At 36.1% G+C, this 19,540-nt stretch overlaps 1 protein-coding gene across 2 annotated transcripts; it reads left to right on the top strand.

The window, feature by feature from the left end:
• The first annotated feature begins 3,867 nt into the window (after window positions 1-3,867).
• Window positions 3,868-9,812, top strand: zda (peptidyl-prolyl cis-trans isomerase zonda). Of its 2 annotated transcripts, none has more exons than XM_089849021.1 (9): window positions 3,868-5,396; window positions 5,467-5,620; window positions 5,701-5,788; window positions 6,407-6,517; window positions 6,580-6,772; window positions 6,881-6,970; window positions 7,621-7,698; window positions 7,902-8,030; window positions 9,226-9,812. In XM_089849021.1, the coding sequence occupies exons 1-9, from the start codon at window positions 5,139-5,141 to the stop codon at window positions 9,310-9,312; spliced, it is 1,188 nt and encodes a 395-aa protein (XP_089705147.1). In that variant the 5' UTR covers window positions 3,868-5,138; the 3' UTR covers window positions 9,313-9,812. The 2 variants fall into 2 exon arrangements, with proteins under 2 accessions (XP_089705147.1, XP_089705146.1); XM_089849020.1 differs by having other exon boundaries at window positions 4,941-5,396; window positions 7,902-8,042.
• The last annotated feature ends 9,728 nt before the right edge of the window (window positions 9,813-19,540 follow it).

The raw sequence follows: 19,540 nt of genomic DNA, 5'->3' as shown, positions 1-19,540 counted from the left end.
CCGAAGCTAAAATCATACAAAAAATGTGCAACGAAATAGTCAAAATAGTTCCTAATAATGGCACAAATTTAATTTTAACCCCTTACCAAGGACAACGCGAGTTACTGATGAGTAACTTTCCGCAACCTACACGCCAAAGGTTCGAGTTTAACACCGTAGATGGTTACCAAGGACGCGAAAAGGACATAACCATCTTGTCCCGCCTTCGGGCTAACGATGAACAAACTATTGGGTTCTTAAAATGCCCGCAAAGACTAAACGTCGCCATTACTAGAGCGTGTAAATCGCTTATAATTTGCTCTCACATTGATTCGTTAATTAAACACGATCATTGGAAGAGTCTAATAGAAAACGCAAAATCAAGAAACTTAGTACGCAAGATTAACTCAACGGATAAGATTTCAAATATTGTCAAATACCTGACTAAAAATTAAAAAAATAATTAGTTAATATTGAAAAAATATAATTAATAAAGCTGAGGTTTCTTTCATGTAAAATATTATGAAAATTAAAATATTTAATAATGGTGTGAAAAAAATGAATTTGGATCGTTTTGAAGACATATGAAACTTATTATTGGTTGTCATTTTGACAACTTCATACCTTAATTAAGTAACTTAACTTTCATAAATGTAACTTTCTTAATATAATACTAGTAAAAACGTTAGTTATAGCAGAAGGGGATAATATTAATAGAAGGGGATGACACTCTGTATCCTCTTAATTTTTCAGGTATGTAACGTCATTCTTCCCAGGCTAACCCTTTTTCTTTGTTTTCCCTCTCATCAAACTTCTTCTCTGATTTCTAATATTTAAACGTATTTAAATGGTCTTGCGTTAGACGAGGGTGGAGTACATTGTATTATATTCAAATGAAGTCGTTATTTAGCTTTAATAATGGCTTTTTGGATTTTACCGCATAGTCTTTTGATTTGCCGAATTAATACTACCGCCTAAGTCGAAAGCCAAGTCAATCTAGGCAAAAGGTGTTTTTCTAGCAGACGACGCATAGTTGTAAATGTACTATTGTAGTTTTTTGGGCCACACTTTTTTACAGAATTACAGAAAGTGCCTACAAGTGCCCTCAGTAGGAAAACTACTATAGCAGTAGTTTTATAGAAAAAGACTTATATTTATGTTAATTACCGGTGAAACTGGTTCAAAATTCCATATATATAATAAGTAAACTATGATCTATATTATAAACCATTTTAAAACTTAATTCCGAACTAATTTACTTAAATTCAGGGTGTCTACAACACACTATTTTACAGAAAATGAATTATTTAAGTTAATTACGGGTCAAATTAATTCAAATTTACTATACATAATCAGAAACGTGTTTGGTTTAATATACACTACTTAAATAGTTAATAACTAGCTATTTTCTCACTTAAATTCGGGGTGTCTACAACACACTATTTTACAGATTCATGGGTGCCTCCAAATATACTATTTTACAGAAACTGCTTATATTTAAGTTAATTACCGATCAAATTAATTCAAATTACCTACATCTACTAAGAATATTACGCTCTATAATATAAACGCGTTTAAAAATTTATTTCTACCAAATATACTTAAATTTAAGGGTGCATACAGATTTTGCACTCGGGAAAAGATGACTTACAGGAGGCACTATTTTACAGAAAATGCTTAAATTTAAGTAATTACGGGTCAAATTAATTCAAATTACCTACATCTACTAAGAATATTACGCTCTATAATATAAACGCGTTTAAAAATTAATTTCTATCAAATATACTTAAATTTAAGGGTGCATACAGATTTTGTACTCGGGAAAAGATGAATTACAGGAGGCACTATTTTACAGAAAATGCTTATATTTAAGTTAATTACGGGTCAAATTAATTCAAATACCAAAATGTGAATATTTAAGTTAATTAAGTATGAAATTAAATCTAACTTGGATTATAATGCTATTTGAGTGTGATGTTCAAATTAAACACTATAAAAAGTAAATTGTGCCAATTAAACTTACGGTAAGGGTGCCTTCAAAATATTGCTAAAGGAAAACCACGGCCACAGCGGTTTGAACTGTCCAAAATGCTTTTATTTAACATAACTATTAAAGTAATGAAATTTAATTTGTTAATGTGTCATATGAATGTGGTGCTCAATTTAAACGCAATTTAATGTTAATTGCGAGCAATTATTCTCAAATATAAGTTGCCTACAACTTACATAATACAATTTTACATAACCTGGGTGCCTACGAGACACAATTTTACCAAAACGCTTTCATTTAACTTAATTTTGGATGGAATTCGATCTAAGTTGGTACATATACATTTGAGATTGCGCTGATTAATTTAAACGCGACTTAAAATTAATTCTGAGCAATTATTTTCAAATAAATGGTGCCTACAACTTTTGAATTTTACATAACCTGCGAGCCTACAAGACACTATTTTACCAAAACGCTTTCATTTCACTTAATTTGGATGGAATTCAATCTAAGTTGGTACATATACATTTATGATTGCGCTGATTAATTTAAACGCGATTTAAAGTTAATTCTGAGCAATTATTCTCAAATATAAGTGGCCTACAAATTTTGAATTTTACATAACCTGGGTGTCTACAACTTTTGAATTTTACATAACCTGGGTGCCTACAAGACACTATTTTATCAGAACGCTTTCATTTAACATAATTTTGGATGGATTTCAATCTAAGTTGGTACATATATAATTGAGATTGCGACGATTAATTTAAAGGCAACACAGTTTCTCGATGCAACTACCCTTTTTGAAACACTCTGTATAAATTAACGGAATAATTTTTGTTAATGGTTTTGATGTTATTTTATCAATTTAAAACAACAGCACTCCTCCGTTTTGAACCATTAAATTATTAAATAACAAAAGAATTAACACAACAGTTATCCAGGAAAAAATTGGTGTGATGGGTTATATTGGAGAAATTTGATCACATTAAAATTTATTAAATATGACGCAAAACAATAGGACTAGGGCGCTTACTAGACCCAAAAGCTATCATCTGTGTGGGCTAATTATTTTTGGATTACATGATATGGGGTATACAAGTTACTAGTACCCCTAGCACGTGACGTGATTTATTAAAGGCCCCTCGACAACTATGCGTTTTACAAAGCGCGATGGACAATACACCCTTTCGACGGGAAAAGGGGGTAGGCAACCCTAAGTATCCGGAGATACAAGAGAGTTGCTCTAGTGCTGTGTTTGTGCACTCTCAGATCCAAAACACCCACAGCGGTGGGGCTAAAAAGCGAGATGGAAGGCAGAGTTTTACCCCGCGCCTTTCCCTCTTAGACTGTAACTTGTAAAACGCATAGTTGTCGAGGGGCCATTAATAAATCACGTCACGTGCTAGGGGTACTAGAAACTTCTATACCCCATATCATGTAATCCAAAAATAATTAGCCCACACAGATGATAGCTTTTGGGTCTAGTAAGCGCCCTAGTCCTATTGTTTTGCGTCATATTTAATAAATTTTAATGTGATCAAATTTCTCCAATATAACCCATCACACCAATTTTTTTCTGGATAACTGTTGTGTTAATTCTTTTGTTATTTAATAATTTAATGGTTCAAAACGGAGGAGTGCTGTTCTTTTAAATTGATAAAATAACATCAAAACCATTAACAAAAATTATTCCGTTAATTTATACAGAGTGTTTCAAAAAGGGTAGTTGCATCGAGAAACTGTGTTGCCTTTAAATTAATCGTCGCAATCTCAAATATATATGTACCAACTTAGATTGAAATCCATCCAAAATTAAGTTAAATGAAAGCGTTCTGATAAAATAGTGTCTTGTAGGCACCCAGGTTATGTAAAATTCAAAAGTTGTAGACACCCAGGTTATGTAAAATTCAAAAGTTGTAGGCACCATTTATTTGAAAATAATTGCTCAGAATTAATTTTAAGTCGCGTTTAAATTAATCAGCGCAATCTCAAATGTATATGTACCAACTTAGATCGAATTCCATCCAAAATTAAGTTAAATGAAAGCGTTTTGGTAAAATTGTGTCTCGTAGGCACCCAGGTTATGTAAAATTGTATTATGTAAGTTGTAGGCAACTTATATTTGAGAATAATTGCTCGCAATTAACATTAAATTGCGTTTAAATTGAGCACCACATTCATATGACACATTAACAAATTAAATTTCATTACTTTAATAGTTATGTTAAATAAAATCATTTTGGACAGTTCAAACCGCTGTGGCCGTGGTTTTCCTTTAGCAATATTTTGAAGGCACCCTTACCGTAAGTTTAATTGGCACAATTTACTTTTTATAGTGTTTAATTTGAACATCACACTCAAATAGCATTATAATCCAAGTTAGATTTAATTTCATACTTAATTAACTTAAATATTCACATTTTGGTAAAATTCTTACCCCAGTAGACAAGATTACGAAAGTCTTGTTGCCTTCCTCAGTTTAAGTATGATTACTACTCGTAATTAACTTAAATAATCGCATTTTCTGTAAAATAGTACATTTGGAGGCACCCATGAATCTGTAAAATAATGTGTTGTAGGCACCCTGAATTTAAGTGAGAAAATAGCTAGTTATTAACTATTTAAGTAGTGTATATTAAACCAAACACGTTTCTGATTATGTATAGTAAATTTGAATTAATTTGACCCGTAATTAACTTAAATATAAGCATTTTCTGTAAAATAGTAAGTTGTAGTCACCCTTAAATTTAAGTAAATTAGTTCGGAATTAAGTTTTAAAATGGTTTATAATATAGATCATAGTTTACTTATTATATATATGCAATTTTGAACCAGTTTCACCGGTAATTAACTTAAATATAAGTCTTTTTCTATAAAACTACTGCTATAGTAGTTTTCCTACTGAGGGCACTTGTAGGCACTTTCTGTAATTCTGTAAAAAAGTGGCGGCCGAGTTTTTTGCTTTCGGCAATTTTCGGCAGATTCTAAGTTGGCGGTAAATTAGTGAATGCTATTTTCGGCGCTAAAATCGTCGCCACAGTGCAGAAATTCTTCTAAATATTTGAAATTATAAAAAGAGAAATTTAAAAAAACTACTACGCAAATAGTTTTAACAGTACTTTTTCTCATCTTTCAAATAAAAATCATTGAAATTATCAATAGTGCAATGTCATCCATAAAAGATTTAAGTGAAAGCCAAGGCTTAGGAGATGTTAAGCATGAAGATCAAGATAGTGACTTTGAAGTTTTAAAAGGTGGTGAGGATGAACTAGATGAAGCCATCTACAACGAAGAAAATGAAATGAGTCTAAATCCTGATATGTCAAGTAAAATAAAAAATATTAAAATCGAGGATGATGAGGTCTTGGACATGGATAAGGATGGATGGTTAGACATATTAGGCAGTGGTGAACTGAAGAAGAGGGTAAGAAACCCTCATTCCTTAAGTTAATTTATATGTATTGTTAGTTAAATACCCAATTTCCCCTTTAAAGATTATTAAAAAAGGTTTGGGAACTGATACAAGACCTGAACGTAGAAGTTGGGCCACCATAAATCTAACAGGGAAACTTGAAAATGAAGAGGGGAAAGTGGTTGAGCAATTTGAAAACTATGACATAATCTTAGGAGACTGTGATGTTGTTCAAGGTACCATTAATATAATGATTTATATTCTTTAATGGGGAAACTAGGCCTAGATTAATCACAAAATTCTGTTATATTTATAGGCTTAGATGTTGCTTTATCTTTAATGGAGAAAGAAGAAAAGGCTGAAATTGTTGTACCAGCTAGATTAGCTTATGGGAGTATTGGAAAGTAAGTTAAACCATCACCCGTTCTTAATGGTATTTCCATGGATAAAGAATGCGCGTGAGGAAATTTGTTTTCACTCTACAGGATAGGCAACTCCCTATCTCGAACGACAGCTTATTCTGTATATACTCTGTTACAGCATCGGTTGTCAGCACGCGCAAACCCAAGTCTCTATGTAACGTAGCTTTGTACGTGATGTCAATAGACCTAAAACTTCAGGATCTTTAGGATTTTAAATATCCGCGAGTTTTTTAGCTCGAGTGGACGGACCTCTAGGCCTTAGTGTCAAATATATGTAGTAGGTTTTAGGCAATTTCACACGTATTTGAAACTAAGTCCTAGAGGTCCGTGCACTGAGCTAAAAAACTCGCGGCTATTTTAAATCCTGAAGATCCTGAAGTTTTTTGTCTCTTGTCAGCACGCGCAAGGCTAGATTACATAGAGACCTAGCTTTACGCGTGCTGTTAACCGATGTTGTAACAGAGTATATACAGAATAAGCTGTCGTTCAAGATAGGGAGTTGCCTATCCTATAGGGTGAAAACAAATTTCCTCACGCGCATTCTTTATCCATGGTATTTCTCTACAAATTTGATAATTTTAATGATCAAAATCAATTTAGACCGCCCATCATACCTCCAGACTCTAAAATGTATTATCAGGTAGAATTGGTAGAAACTAGAGAAGCTGAAGATGAAAAAACATTGCCTTATGATGAACGAATTAGATTAGGGTAAGGTGTTATCTATATTAATAATTAATTAAACTTAATTATTCTGATGTTTGAATTTTCAGGAACATTAAGAGGGAAAAGGGGAATTTTTGGTACACTAGGGGTGATTTTTCCAATGCCATCCATTGTTATCGAAGAGCGTTAGAATTTTTAGATGAAGAAGAAGAGGTTTTGAGGACTGATGATGCCATACACGCTGAACTAGTTGAAAATCGTCTAAAAGTGTATAATAATTTAACAGCAGCTCAACTTAAGGTGATTATTATTTAGTTTTGTTTAATTACCAAAGCTTAATGTCAATGAAAACATTAACATTAAGCCTTTTTAATTAATGAAACTTATTTTTCACCTATTTTTGGTCAGATTGATGCATTGGATGCTGCTCTAAAATCAGTTGAAGTTGTCCTTCAGTTGGAACCAACAAATGTTAAAGCATTATACAGAAAAGGAAAGGTACAACTTACTTAATTCGCAACATAAGACAGACAGCGTTCATACAAACCTGGACAACCGGGAAAAATCAGGGAAATAAATAGTTGACAAAAACCTCAGGGAAATTTATAAGTTTTAGTGAAATTCAGGGAAATTTGCGTCAAACAGTTGCTGAGTAATTAATCAAAATGTTCATAAACATACCCTCCATAGGATTAACATTACACTATACTTTGGAGGCTTATAACTCTGGTTCTACTAGAGATACGGGGATGTCCTTTGAGTATGTTATAGTCCAATTTATCCCTCATCTAACCATACTAAAAACGTAGGGCTACGACAAACAGGGGCCGAGTAATTAAGCAAAATGTTCATAAACATACCCTCCATAGGATTAACATTACACTAAACTTTGGAGGCTCATAACTCTGGTTCTACTAGATGTACGGGGATTTCCTTTGATTATGTATTAGTCATATTTGCCCCCCCCTCCCCCCTCCTTCGTTAACATTTGCTCCATAGGATGCTCCATATACGGGAAAAACCTGGAAAATTCAGGGAAGTATATGGGAATTAAAAACCGTGGAAATCTCAGGGAAATTTGTTGTTTTCCAAAAGTTGTATGAACCCCGAAAAATGTAATTTAATCTTAATAATCTTTTTTTAATTAGATTTTAGGTGCCAAAGGTGAAACGGAAGAAGCCATAGAATTTCTCAGAAAAGCATTGAATTTAGAACCCGAAACGAAGGTAATAATTTCAGGAGTGTCTTAACTTCTTAAGCCTTGAATTAATGGAAAATTTCAGGAGTGTCTTAACTTCTTAAGCCTTGAATTAATGGAAAATTTCAGGAGTGTCTTAACTTCTTAAGCCTTGAATTAATGGATTTTACAACTTAATTAAGATGACAACTTAATTAAGATGAAAATAAACATTTTATTAAATTATTACAGATCATCCATCAAGAATTAGCCAAACTTCTTCAAAGGAAAAAGAATGAGATTAAAGTTGAGAAGGAAATGTATCGGAAGATGTTTGCTCAATCGGAAAAAACTCCTAGCAACGAAGTTTCAACATCTAAGGTGAGACACTGGGTGAGTATCCCTTTTTAGTTTTCAAACCCAACTTCATTTTAAATCAATAAATAAATTAACATATTCCACTTAAACGCCTGCAACTTATCATAAAGGTTATGATGAAAGGTAACCCCCACTAATTTGGACCAAACCCCTAAAAAAAATCTTAAATTATTAATTAAAGAAATTTAATTGACTTATATTGAAAAGAGAATTAAATTAATTTGCCTCTCCTTTAGTTTTATTTAAAAATTTAAAGCGAGTCTCTGCCCTACTCCTACACAATCCCACACTAGCCTTTCAGTCCATGTTGGCATAAATGGGAGGATTTATTGTAAAGCCACACCCCCTCTCCCTACATGATTGTTTGACCATTAAATATAACAAAGTACTTTTAAATTGGGATTGACTTGATTTTCAAGTGAAAAGGGAGAGGGAAAAAGGGGATGAAAAACTGAAAAATCTCGCCAGGTCATGCAAATCTAGCATTTTACCTCTCATTGCAAACCTCTCCGCCATTTTGAGGGAAAGGCGGAGCCTCCGGGATGAACTAGGCCCATGCATGTCAAATTTTATGTGGGGAAATAGCCAGTTTGTTAGGAAAAATATTTCCACCATAGATGGCGCTTATATTGCCGTTGTGACAGGGGTCTTCCTTAAATTATCCTTGATATTTAAGGGGTCACTCATAAAATTTTTATGATAGAGAAAAGTTTCATTCTAAAATTAACGTAAATGTTTTTGGGGCTATTCACTTTTTATTGAATGTTTCGGTTAGATGGTATTGATGACAACAAAATAAATTATTTCAATTAAAATAATTCAGTAAGAGTTATAGAAACGTATACTTACAATCCGCGACCTTGGCCCAAATACCTAAGCAGTCGACAGGGTCACGGGGTTGAACTTTGTTTATTTTACGGTCGTATCAGCGCCCCCAAACGGGAAAATACGGCGAACTAAATTAGTTAAAAAATATTCTCGTTTCGCCACACGCATGGGCCTAGTTCATCCCGGAGGCTCCGGGAAAGGGGACGATCCATTCTTAAACCACACCCCTTTCTCCCCTCCCTATTATCGTGCTAAATTGTTTTATATTACGTATATATTTTTAGGGCAGAGTCTCACTTTATATATAAAAATAAATAAATAAAATGGACCCAAAGCTTTTAGTAATTGTTTTTTGATTAAATTATTTCAGGTCCAGCGATTTGGTCTTTTAATAGGCACCATTGTGGTTGCCGCGTTAGGAATTATGGTGTATAAACAAATGCATTCCAATCATTAAATTAGCATTTAACAAGTTGCAAAATTAATTAAACTTTGTAATTACAAATTTTGAGGGCCAAATAACATATCTACAAAAATACTTAGGCATGAAGATATAAATTTGGACCAAGGCAAAAAAACAAAAGAAAACAAAACAGAAAGGTTGTTTATTTAGGTCAAAGTTGAAAGTTCTCATATATGTACTTAAAAAACATCAAGTAGATGTTTATTTTTCCAGTATGTTACAAACTGATTCCATTTTTTGGTACAAACGTAAATTTAACATTAGATTTTATTATATAAGTACCGAAAAACGTTTATGCAAGAGAAAAATATGTACCGCCCCTTTATATATATGATGTAAGTATTACCAATAATTATTGTAAAAAGAGGGACAAAATTTTTTGATATAAATTAACTGGTATATAAGTATTGTATTTGATATTTAAGAAAAATATATATATTAAATTTCTTATTGTATTGAATTAAAATTCTAATAAAATTCTTGAAAATTTTAAATTTGTTAAAATAATAACTTCTGTGTTTGGACTTTTGTCTTGTCTCAATCACCAATGCAAGTTGCTTATTCTTTGTGTGCTCGCGGAGCGCTCCCAAGGAGCAATAAAAATGGTAGTAGTAGTTTCCAGCTTCGTTAAAGACTGTTTTTGAAGAATAGGATCTCCTAGTTTTATTCCTCCATGGGAGAGCTCCGCGAGGACCCACAGGAAAACGCTATAAGTTACCGCGTAAGAAAATAATATATAGCTCCCTATAAGTATGAAACCCTCAATTTAAGCCGTGTAAACAGCAGGGATAAGGGAGTCAGATGGATTGGAAATGATGATGGGCGACCTGCGGCACCATATCTCTCCCAGTGTACCTCGCGCACGCCCCTACCTTTCCGTAGGCGATTGCTAAGTGCTGCCGCGTAGCGCCATTTTATTTGAATGAGAACTAGCTTCTATTTTTGAGATAGAGGGAGCGTCCTTTACAATTTCGTCCGGCACGACCCTACCTAACCGCTGGGGATGATGGGAGGACTATGGTGCCGTAGGTGGGGGTACAAAGGCAACGCTTAAGGTATGGGGGTTTCCACTCCATTATTCTCTCCTTCAAGTAAACAGCATTTTCTTCCATTGAAGTTTGTAAAAAGTTTCTAATGCCACCTATTAAGAGTTTTTGGCGTTAAAAAGTTTAAAAATTTGTTTTGAAAATTTTCAAATTTTACATTGAAATTAAATAGTTAAAGTTCTAGACCTTATTATTTTGATAATTATAACTGATCAAGTACATGTCAAAATTATCATAATAAATTAATAGATGTCGCGCTAGCGCCTACACGAGGTAAGGAGTATCTTGTGTCTCTACGGGCGATATATTCCCGGCCCATCGTGCCTTTCGCGGACACCTTAGGTGGCGGCGGCGGTTTCGCCCCCCTTTTACTCGTAGTACCAAAACTTCTCCCACGGGGCGTTAAAGCGTAAGCGCGCCAAATTTGGGAGCAACTGCTGTAGTATGAAAATGTACTTCGTTTCATACTTATAGGGAGCTATATATTATTTTCTTATGGTTACAGCCATTGTGGGAAATAAGGTCTTCGCCTCGGTCAAATGACCAGTTTAAAAATGAAATCGGAGGGGGGGGGGGTCAGTGGTCCACGGAACCACTAAGAAAATTCAATAATTTTTAAAAAGTTTTCTTCATTCTTGAATTTTTGAAACTTGGCGATTTGGAGTACAAATTAATACCCAGAGTCCAGATATTAAGTCCTGGTCAATAGTCATGGATCAATTTATTTATTCGAGGCACGGGGGTTGCTGGAGCCTGGTCCAGTGTGCAGTTTAAAAAAATGCTTATTTCCCACCCTGGCTACTGCCATTAAAAAGAGCGCCCAAATTTGCCTAAACTAACCCTCCTCCCCCTCCTAGATTTCGGGTGGGTAAATAAATATAGGAATTTTTTTTATAAACTTAAGTCACAATTCTTTAATTATTTTTGTACATAAATAATAAAAAGTTATTCATATCTTGATAACGAATCTTGGTATTTTGACCTTGAGAAGACATCACGTGACGTATGTATGCGTAACCTACCATTTTAGTAGTCCCGGGTCACGGTGGTGCTCTTAATAATCAGTCTGCCAGTCGTCAGTCGAGTAGTTGAAAAATGGCGGAGAACAAAGGCAGTGAACCAGCAAGCAATGCTTTTAACTGTAATTATGTTTTATTAAACGTTAAATTTAGTGAAATTAAATAAATCAAGATCGCCTGTTATGCATGAATGCATCTTTTACGCCCGAAATTATACGGTGTTCGCGATATCAAGGAGAAGGATATGATATCATTGGGGGCGTGTTCAGGAGTTAATTATCATAATTGGAAGAATACTCCTTGAGTTTATTATGGATATGGCAAAAAATAAAGCATTGTGTAAGTAATATAATGATAGTGTTTCTAGAAGACGACAACCTCAAAATTGTTTAGTGATAAGCCTTTGAGTATTCAATAGAGTAGTGTCAGTAGAGAGGGGAGTAGACGGTGTATCCCTCCCTCTAGGCGCGCTTTTGTAGGAGGGGATACTGTACGCGCCTGGTAGGGGGGATGACACTGAGCTAAGAGATAGAAGGGTATGACGTTTGCATACGTAGAACTGCCATTACTCTATATCCAAACTTCCCCATGTCCCCTTGCGAATTGGTTTCATTTGGAATTGACGCCTATTTATAAAAAAGTCTGAATTTGCAAAATCGTTTTGAGTTTTTAAGCCACATATTGCTTGGAAGACTCGGATTGCCCCTGAATCTGATCTGTAGACTTTTGATCAAGAGTTGACGTCTGTTTATAGACAAGGACTTTGAAATTTTAAACTATGGTTTTTTTGGCACATGGAGTTCAGGGGATTAGGGAGCCTACGTCTCAATAAGCGTTTTTTTATGGGAAGGAGAAGCTAACGGCTTTGGCAAGAAATTTTATTAGTTCTTACTTTTTTTTTATTTAAATGTCCTCCAATATCCCGTTCATCGTATTTCAACCAATAAGAGGGCATATAACGATGTGTAGGAACCTCAAAAGAAAACTATTAAAGCGAGAACTCCACAGTTAAAGGGGCTGACCGGCGCTGTTGGGGTGAAGTCCGCCCTTAGTTCAGGGGGAAAACACCCAGCTCTTTGGCCATAAGAAATGGCGCCACCGTCGCGGTGGGCGGGTAAGCAATATGCTAGCCAACAGTTTGACCCCCCCTTCACCCCAACAGCTCCGGCCAGCCCCTTTAAAGGGCTCCACCAGAGGCTTGCGGGATCTCTATCCTTACACGTGCAAACGGCAGACCGCCTTTTACCTCTTCCAAAGCTACCGCACCCGCAAGCCGCAGGTGGAGACCTTTAAGCTTTGTCTTGAAATACTAGAAGACATAAGTCCCTTTCTGACGCGACTGTCTTTAGAGTGGTTGACCTTGATACGCTAGAATCCTAATGTAATTACTGGTAGGATTTTACTCGCGCCGGGTGTGTTTTACATTGAAAAGCGCCCAGATGTCCCATACCCTATGGGATTTATAAGATTAATTTGTAGAATAGCATTGTTGACTCCACGCCTCTGTAGGCCATCAATTCAATGTTGACCATTCTCAACAAGGTCAAGCTTTAGAGGTCCTAAACCTCAAAAAAGGTTACTATTTTCAATCTAACGTCTGTTAATCGATTGATAGCACCGCGGTCTGGCCCAATTTTTGACTGGCTAACCATTAGTTACATTGTCCAGGGCCCTTTTAAGGGGTTACGTGTCCCACCCAATCCTTTCGCAGTACCCTTACCGAAAAGGCGGCTTTTTACTGTACCTGAACCGCACGTTTCTACCAAAAACACAATCGATAGGTCCTTGCGAAGAAAACGTGCCTATGCTTTTCGTTAAAATAACGGTTATATAACGTTTTTTTATATTACCCCACTTCCTCAAAAAGAATTTTCCAGAATAGACTAAATTAAATTCCGTAGAATGCTAGTTGTGTGTTTTCACATTGAACATGATTTCCTAACATAGGGACGTCTACTACTACATTTGAAATAGGTTTTCTAACCAAAATTGCGTTTGTGTGGAGGGATATGTTTGTTCCAACGTTTCTAAGTTATGACCTCGCTACTTTCGTAATATGTCACCTGAGATATTCGAGGTCAAAGGTCGCCCCCTTACGATGTCTGTGGCGAAATTAAATTTACACCTATTTCATGCTTATCTCAAAATTCAAATAAACAATTTCGTTCTAATTGGCATTTATTTCCACCAGGGATAGATTTAATTTTAGAAGTAGGAATGGAGAAAAGTTAGTAATTACTTCAGTCCGACTCATAGCCCAGTATAGAGCCCCTCCCTCCAACACGTAACGAAAATTTTAAATTATCTTATTGGCTCACTTAAACTACGTTTTGATGACGTTGCTAACGGTGACGGCGAAAAATACGTAATTCCTTTTTACCTTTGTCGCTATGACCCGCCTCATCTTTCATACCCCTCCGTCCCGTGGAAGGGGGTCTGGGACTTTGACGCGCGCCCAGATTACTCTGTTCTCCATTCCTGCTTCTAAAATTAAATCTATCCCTGCTCAAATAAACAATTTCGTTCTAATTGGAATTTTTTGCCACTTAAAAGTTGAAAAGTGACCAAAGCAGGCCACGAGTACCATTGATTTCAAACACACACTAATTCCATTTTAACCCTAGTTACCGGCGATAAGGCTTAATCGTAAGAATACTTAATATATTCCATTTAATCTTAGTTCATCAAACTTTGGATGGCCCTGGGGTGAATTCTATTACTGTTTGGTACTAAATCATCGGCAATATATCCACAAAAGTCGTCTAGACGTGGAACAAAAATCCACAACCGCGCATTGGCAAATCGTTAAGCGCTAATAGAGTAATGATTAGGAAACTTTTTTATCGCGTATGTGATTCGGTTTAGTAACCTTGTGCACTCCAAATGTAAAATGATGTTGGGAAGAATCGTGTTACAATTACCCAGCTTTGTGGTACACTTCTCTCGAACAGAAGTATTATGTACCTCTACCATTATGTAATGATATGAAATATTTACGTTTATATTATATTATCCTAAATGTGGCGTTGACCATGCATGAAAACTACAAAATATATGTAAATTACCTTAATTACGTTACCAGCTAAACACAATTTAGGTCATAAGTGCCTAATTAGATATAGTTCTGCCATGGTTTTGCTCAATCATAAGCAAAGTGGTTGTGGATTTTATCATAAGTTTATAAGATATGGAACATATCTTATAAACTTCTGGTTTTATTGTATTTCAAATTCTTGTGGATTGTTTTCCCTACTTAAGTCTGCATTAATTCGAGAGTCTTTTGAGAAAGAGGCAGAGACTTATTGCAGCGCCTTATCATCTTTATTGTTTTTTGAATGATAAATCTGTAAATCCTTTAAGACATCTTTTAGGTAAAGAAGTAAAAAAATGTGAGAGCTTCTCTCACTTTTATTATTTTTAGCCATATCGTAGTATACGATAGGCTCTTAATTTGACCCGAGCCGTAGTAGTAGTAGTAGTAGTAGTAACAGTAGTGGCCGGAGTTTTCGCTATCGTTATCGTCAGATTTTAGCTTAAAAGGAACTTTATATTACCACAACCCACCCATAGGGGTTACTGGGCTCGGTTAGAGATTTAATTTTAATTAAAATTTTTTCAGGACAGATCCGGGAATCGAACCCGGGTCGCTGGCGTAGTAAACAGCCACTCTACCAACTGAACCATAGAGACTTGGTAGAAACTCCGAGTTTTTTATTATTTATTCTTATCTCTAAAATGTCGGGGTGATGTGGGGTGGGGTACCTCTTAATCTGTGGGGTCGGAAACTTTTGAATTTTTTTCTGTGGAGTCGGATACTTATGAATTTGTATGTTTGGGGTTTTTATATTTATTTTCTTTTTATGTATGTGCTAATTAAATAGATAACGATTTTCCCCGTTTTTCGTTCTCGTTCGGTAGCTATCGTCATCTATGTTATGTTTGACTGGAACGTTTTGGCGGTTAATTCAAATGTGGGTTTAGATAGAGCTAACATAGTGTTAAATGAGCGTTATGCGTTTGATCATTTTAGCATTGCTAAAGGTAATTCGAGGGGATAATCACTAAAATGCGTAATCACTATAACCATGAGTTAATAATATGTTAGCTCCCTATAAGTTACTCAGGCAATTAATTTTTATATTCCAGCGTTTTCTCCCGCGCCGCCGGCTTCCCAATTATGTGCGACGCTCTGCGGCCGCCACGTGAACGAAAATCTTATTTGCTCTTCTTTCCGATTTTTCTCCGGAAGCGCGTGTAGTGGAAGCTAGCCAAAGATATCGGAGCTATTTAAGCAGCCGAATATTTCGCTCAGTAGCCTCGGTTAAAAAACAGTCAGAAAAGAGATCAGTGGATTGGATTTAGCTCAGTTGTATAATTTTCTGGTTTCAAGTCACAACAACAACAATATCGGCAAATTGCATTGAGTTCCTGCATTTTTTTGTCTCAGTACTGACACAAACGCCATGATTTAATGTTAAATTGTTAAAACATAAACATTCACGACTAAAACACTCCCTTGGTGAAAAAGCAGCCGACGACTCGAGCTCGAAGAGCCGTACGAGCGGGATTTTTTTTTCGACAAGAGAGAGCGCAACATGCGGATTTTTTCCCGCGCGGGCGAAATGAGAAGAAATCGCTGGATACATTACGTCTATGGAGCCTGAGTAACTTATAGGGAGCTAACATATTATTAACTCATGCTATAACTAAACTTTCTCTTTCAAAAGTTTCTGGGCATAAGTCCTTGTTAGAAATTTATAAGATGCGATAAGTGTGCATCGGCATAAGTCTATGTTGTAAACTCATCGAGGGGATTATCACTAAAAACTATCTGTTCTTCGATTCGCCGGAATATTAGAATTACAGCATAAGTAAATTTATACGGTTATAATTTAATCACTGTTTAGAGTAGGGAATCGAGGGGCTATTCACTCTGATTTTATGCACGGTAAATCATTTAAGCATTGAAAAAGATAGCGCTATTCACTCATTAGGGTAAGGTATAGAGGGGTTATCCACTCATTAGAGTAAGGTATAGAGGGGTTATCCACTCATTAGGGTAGGTATAGAGGGGCTATTCACTCGTACGATATGGCTACTATTACGAGCCCTTGGGCCGTCTTGTTTTCTTTGTGGAAAGAATACCCCCGTTAATGAAAAGCTAGCGTAGACTTCAGTTTTGTACCATCATCCGTCCAACGTTTTTTCTTCTTCTTTCATTTCTGAGTCCATTTTCTTTATTTCGTGGCTGCTTTCCTAAAGGAAGGTACGGATTTATAAGCTTCGTACCCCGTCGTTCAAAATAGCCAGTAAAAAATAGAAAAATATATGGCTCGGAAAAGCCTCTCCTGGAATCTTAAATTCCTTCTGCCCACGCCTAAGCTAGACTACTCGAGGGGTCGAATAGTTATAAAGAGTAACCCGTTACGCTTTAAACATAACGTTAGGCGTTTCTGATGTGCCATAACTTTAAGGGTGTGTTTTTCAGTCAAACTGAGTGGGGTCTACAACATTTAGTTACAGAGATTTGTCCTTCCAAACATTGATTGTCCCCTTTAATAATTAAATAGTAACACATTTGGGGTAATTAGCTTTACTTTACCAGGGTACGCACACTTCTGCCTATTTAATAGTACACTTCTGCTAGACAAAGGTTCAGTAAAGTTGTTAGATTGAAGACTGGTATGTCTTTCTTCAAATGTATGACTAGTACCTTGTTTTAGAGGCCAATCAATGTTTCGGATCCCATATCTCTGTAACTAAATATTGTTGACCACATGTTGTTTGACCCTTTCCACTCAGTTTGACCAATGACCCAAACAACAGTGCGCCCTTTAATTTGTGGAGGACTTGTCAGAAACAGCCTGTATGTTAAAATTGAGTTATTGAATTCCAGTTCTTCAGCTCCGCTATAGTTATAGAATTTAATTTGTCCAACCTCTTTGGACAAAGTGGCTTTTCATCAAAAAATATGGGATTCTGTTTGTGTTCAGATAATAATTTTCTTCTAAGATCTTTTTCTTAGCAAGCTGTTTGTTGTACGTGTCGCTATGCTTGGTAAAGATGTTATACCGACTGTGGTGGTTTTTATGTTGTTCGTTATGTAGCCAGTTCATTTGTCGGTTATTTAAGTTAGCTTAATTTTCGAGACACTGTGTCGGATTATTTAATAGAATATAATGCACCGTTGCTTCTTTCTTGTAATTGAATGGTTAGACTGGAGTTTAATGTACCGCGACTTACAAATTTTCAATTCCCTTCTCGGTGTTAGTTACCAAAAAATCCGCCAGCTCTATGGCAATGGCGCTAGCTTCACCCCAGGCGGTTAAAATAATTGTAAGCCGAGCAAGCGAATTGTGGAACCCTTTAAACTAATCCAAAACGGATGTGTCGTTGAATTCAGGGTTCATACAAACCTGAAAATCTCAGGGAAATAAATAGTTGACAAAAACACACGGATTTTTACAGTTTTTAGTAAAATTATGGGAAATTTGTAAGGTTTGAGTAAGTTTGCTCTGAAGGGGTTGCGTCAACTTACTAAAAACCACTCCCATTGTTATTAGTCCATTATTATTCTGATGTTTAGCTAAAATCAAGGAATTATTTTAATTTCAGGTTTTTTTTTTGATTGAATGACGTCACGATGGACATTTCTTGGAAGGATCACGTTTTTCCATCAGCGAGGGATCAAGATTTAAAGCGTTTAGTGCACGAAGGAGCTGTACGGAGGATCTCGGGAACCAAACCGTACTATTCTAAACATCTAAAATTACGTCACTGTGATTCCCGAACGCGTTTGTTCTTCGCGGTATTTTAAACTTTGCGTGAACTTAGACTTTTGTGGTGCGGTTACATTTCAACTGGACGCGAAATATGGTTTTCTACGAGTTCACCGTGATGCCAAAAATACTGGGTGAGTACATAAGTTGGCGCGCGAATAAGCAAACTTTAAGGTCAGAGCGATGCGTCCCGTAGTCCCTTTCCCAGCTGTCTGGTCATAGCGCCGCGTCCCATTATTCCTGTCTAATAGTTACTTCAAACTTCGTTAAAAACCGCATTTAATACATTTTGTTTTCAACAAACCCATTTCTTTATGTAACAAATGAGAAAACCAATAATTTTTGTTGCTAGTTTCATCCGCAATTTATTAAACTTCACCATACTTTAACAGCAACCGAACCCACTTTTTCACTTCCTCAACATACCGAGCGGGGTTAAATTTGAAATTTTTGCGATGCCGGTGTACTGGGAACATTGTTTTTCTCTTTCTTTTTACTGTTTTTACACTCGGTAACGGTTTCCATTTTAACCCCTCCATTCTACCGCTCTTTCTTACAAAGGAACAATAACACGAATGGTCTTTGGTAATCCCAACAGGGGGGAGTAATGGTCAGGATGATAGTGAAAATGATTCTGCAGTAGTATGGGAAGACTGAAGAGAACTATTTTTCGATTCCAAAAGTAATTGGGAAACATCTCCCTAGATTGGGGGGGAGAGAGAGGGCGAAGAAAACAGTGTGATATTTTTCTCTCGTCTCTTTTTAAACCAGAAGCTCGTAGCTTTAAAGTAAAAGGATTCCAACACTACTCAATTTGAATTATTGGAAACAAATTCCTACAGCTATCATTATGCCTCAATATCTCCCGTGTTAATTTCTGTGAGGGTGTTATGGGCCAGTCTTGACACCTATCCGTCATGAGGTGCAAGACACATTGTGATAAATTTGTCATACGTAATTATTAGTCTAGCTCTTGCCACAAAATCCGCCTAGATACGTTGAGTGCAGCCACTTAATATCTTGAAGGAGAGAGGCATCGAGCAGTAACCTCTGTATCTATAACGTTACAGTATGTACTCTAACCTACGGCAGCGATGTCCTCCCAGCGTGTCCAGCGTTTCGATGGGGTTGCACTGTACGGAAACATCTAGAATGCCCCCTTTGTCTTTAAAAAGAAACTAGGTCTCATACAAATACAATAGGAATGCGCAGCAGCACTTAACAATCGCCTACCGAAGGGTAGGGGCGTGCGCAAGGTACACTCGGAGACTCATTAACGCAGGTCACCCAACATCATCATTGCCGCTCCATCTTACCTATTTTCTCCCTGCCTGTATTTTAGTAGCGAATTAAGGCACGTATAACCGTGTAAAGCTTA

This window comes from Phalangium opilio, unplaced genomic scaffold (genome assembly GCF_054372755.1).
Source record: "Phalangium opilio isolate 3A_F unplaced genomic scaffold, DU_Popi_V2 ptg000009l_1, whole genome shotgun sequence".
In the NCBI taxonomy this organism is placed as follows: domain Eukaryota; kingdom Metazoa; phylum Arthropoda; class Arachnida; order Opiliones; family Phalangiidae; genus Phalangium; species Phalangium opilio.
The sequence above is the reverse complement of the archived record's forward strand: the minus strand, read 5'-3'. Positions and strand labels throughout refer to the sequence as shown.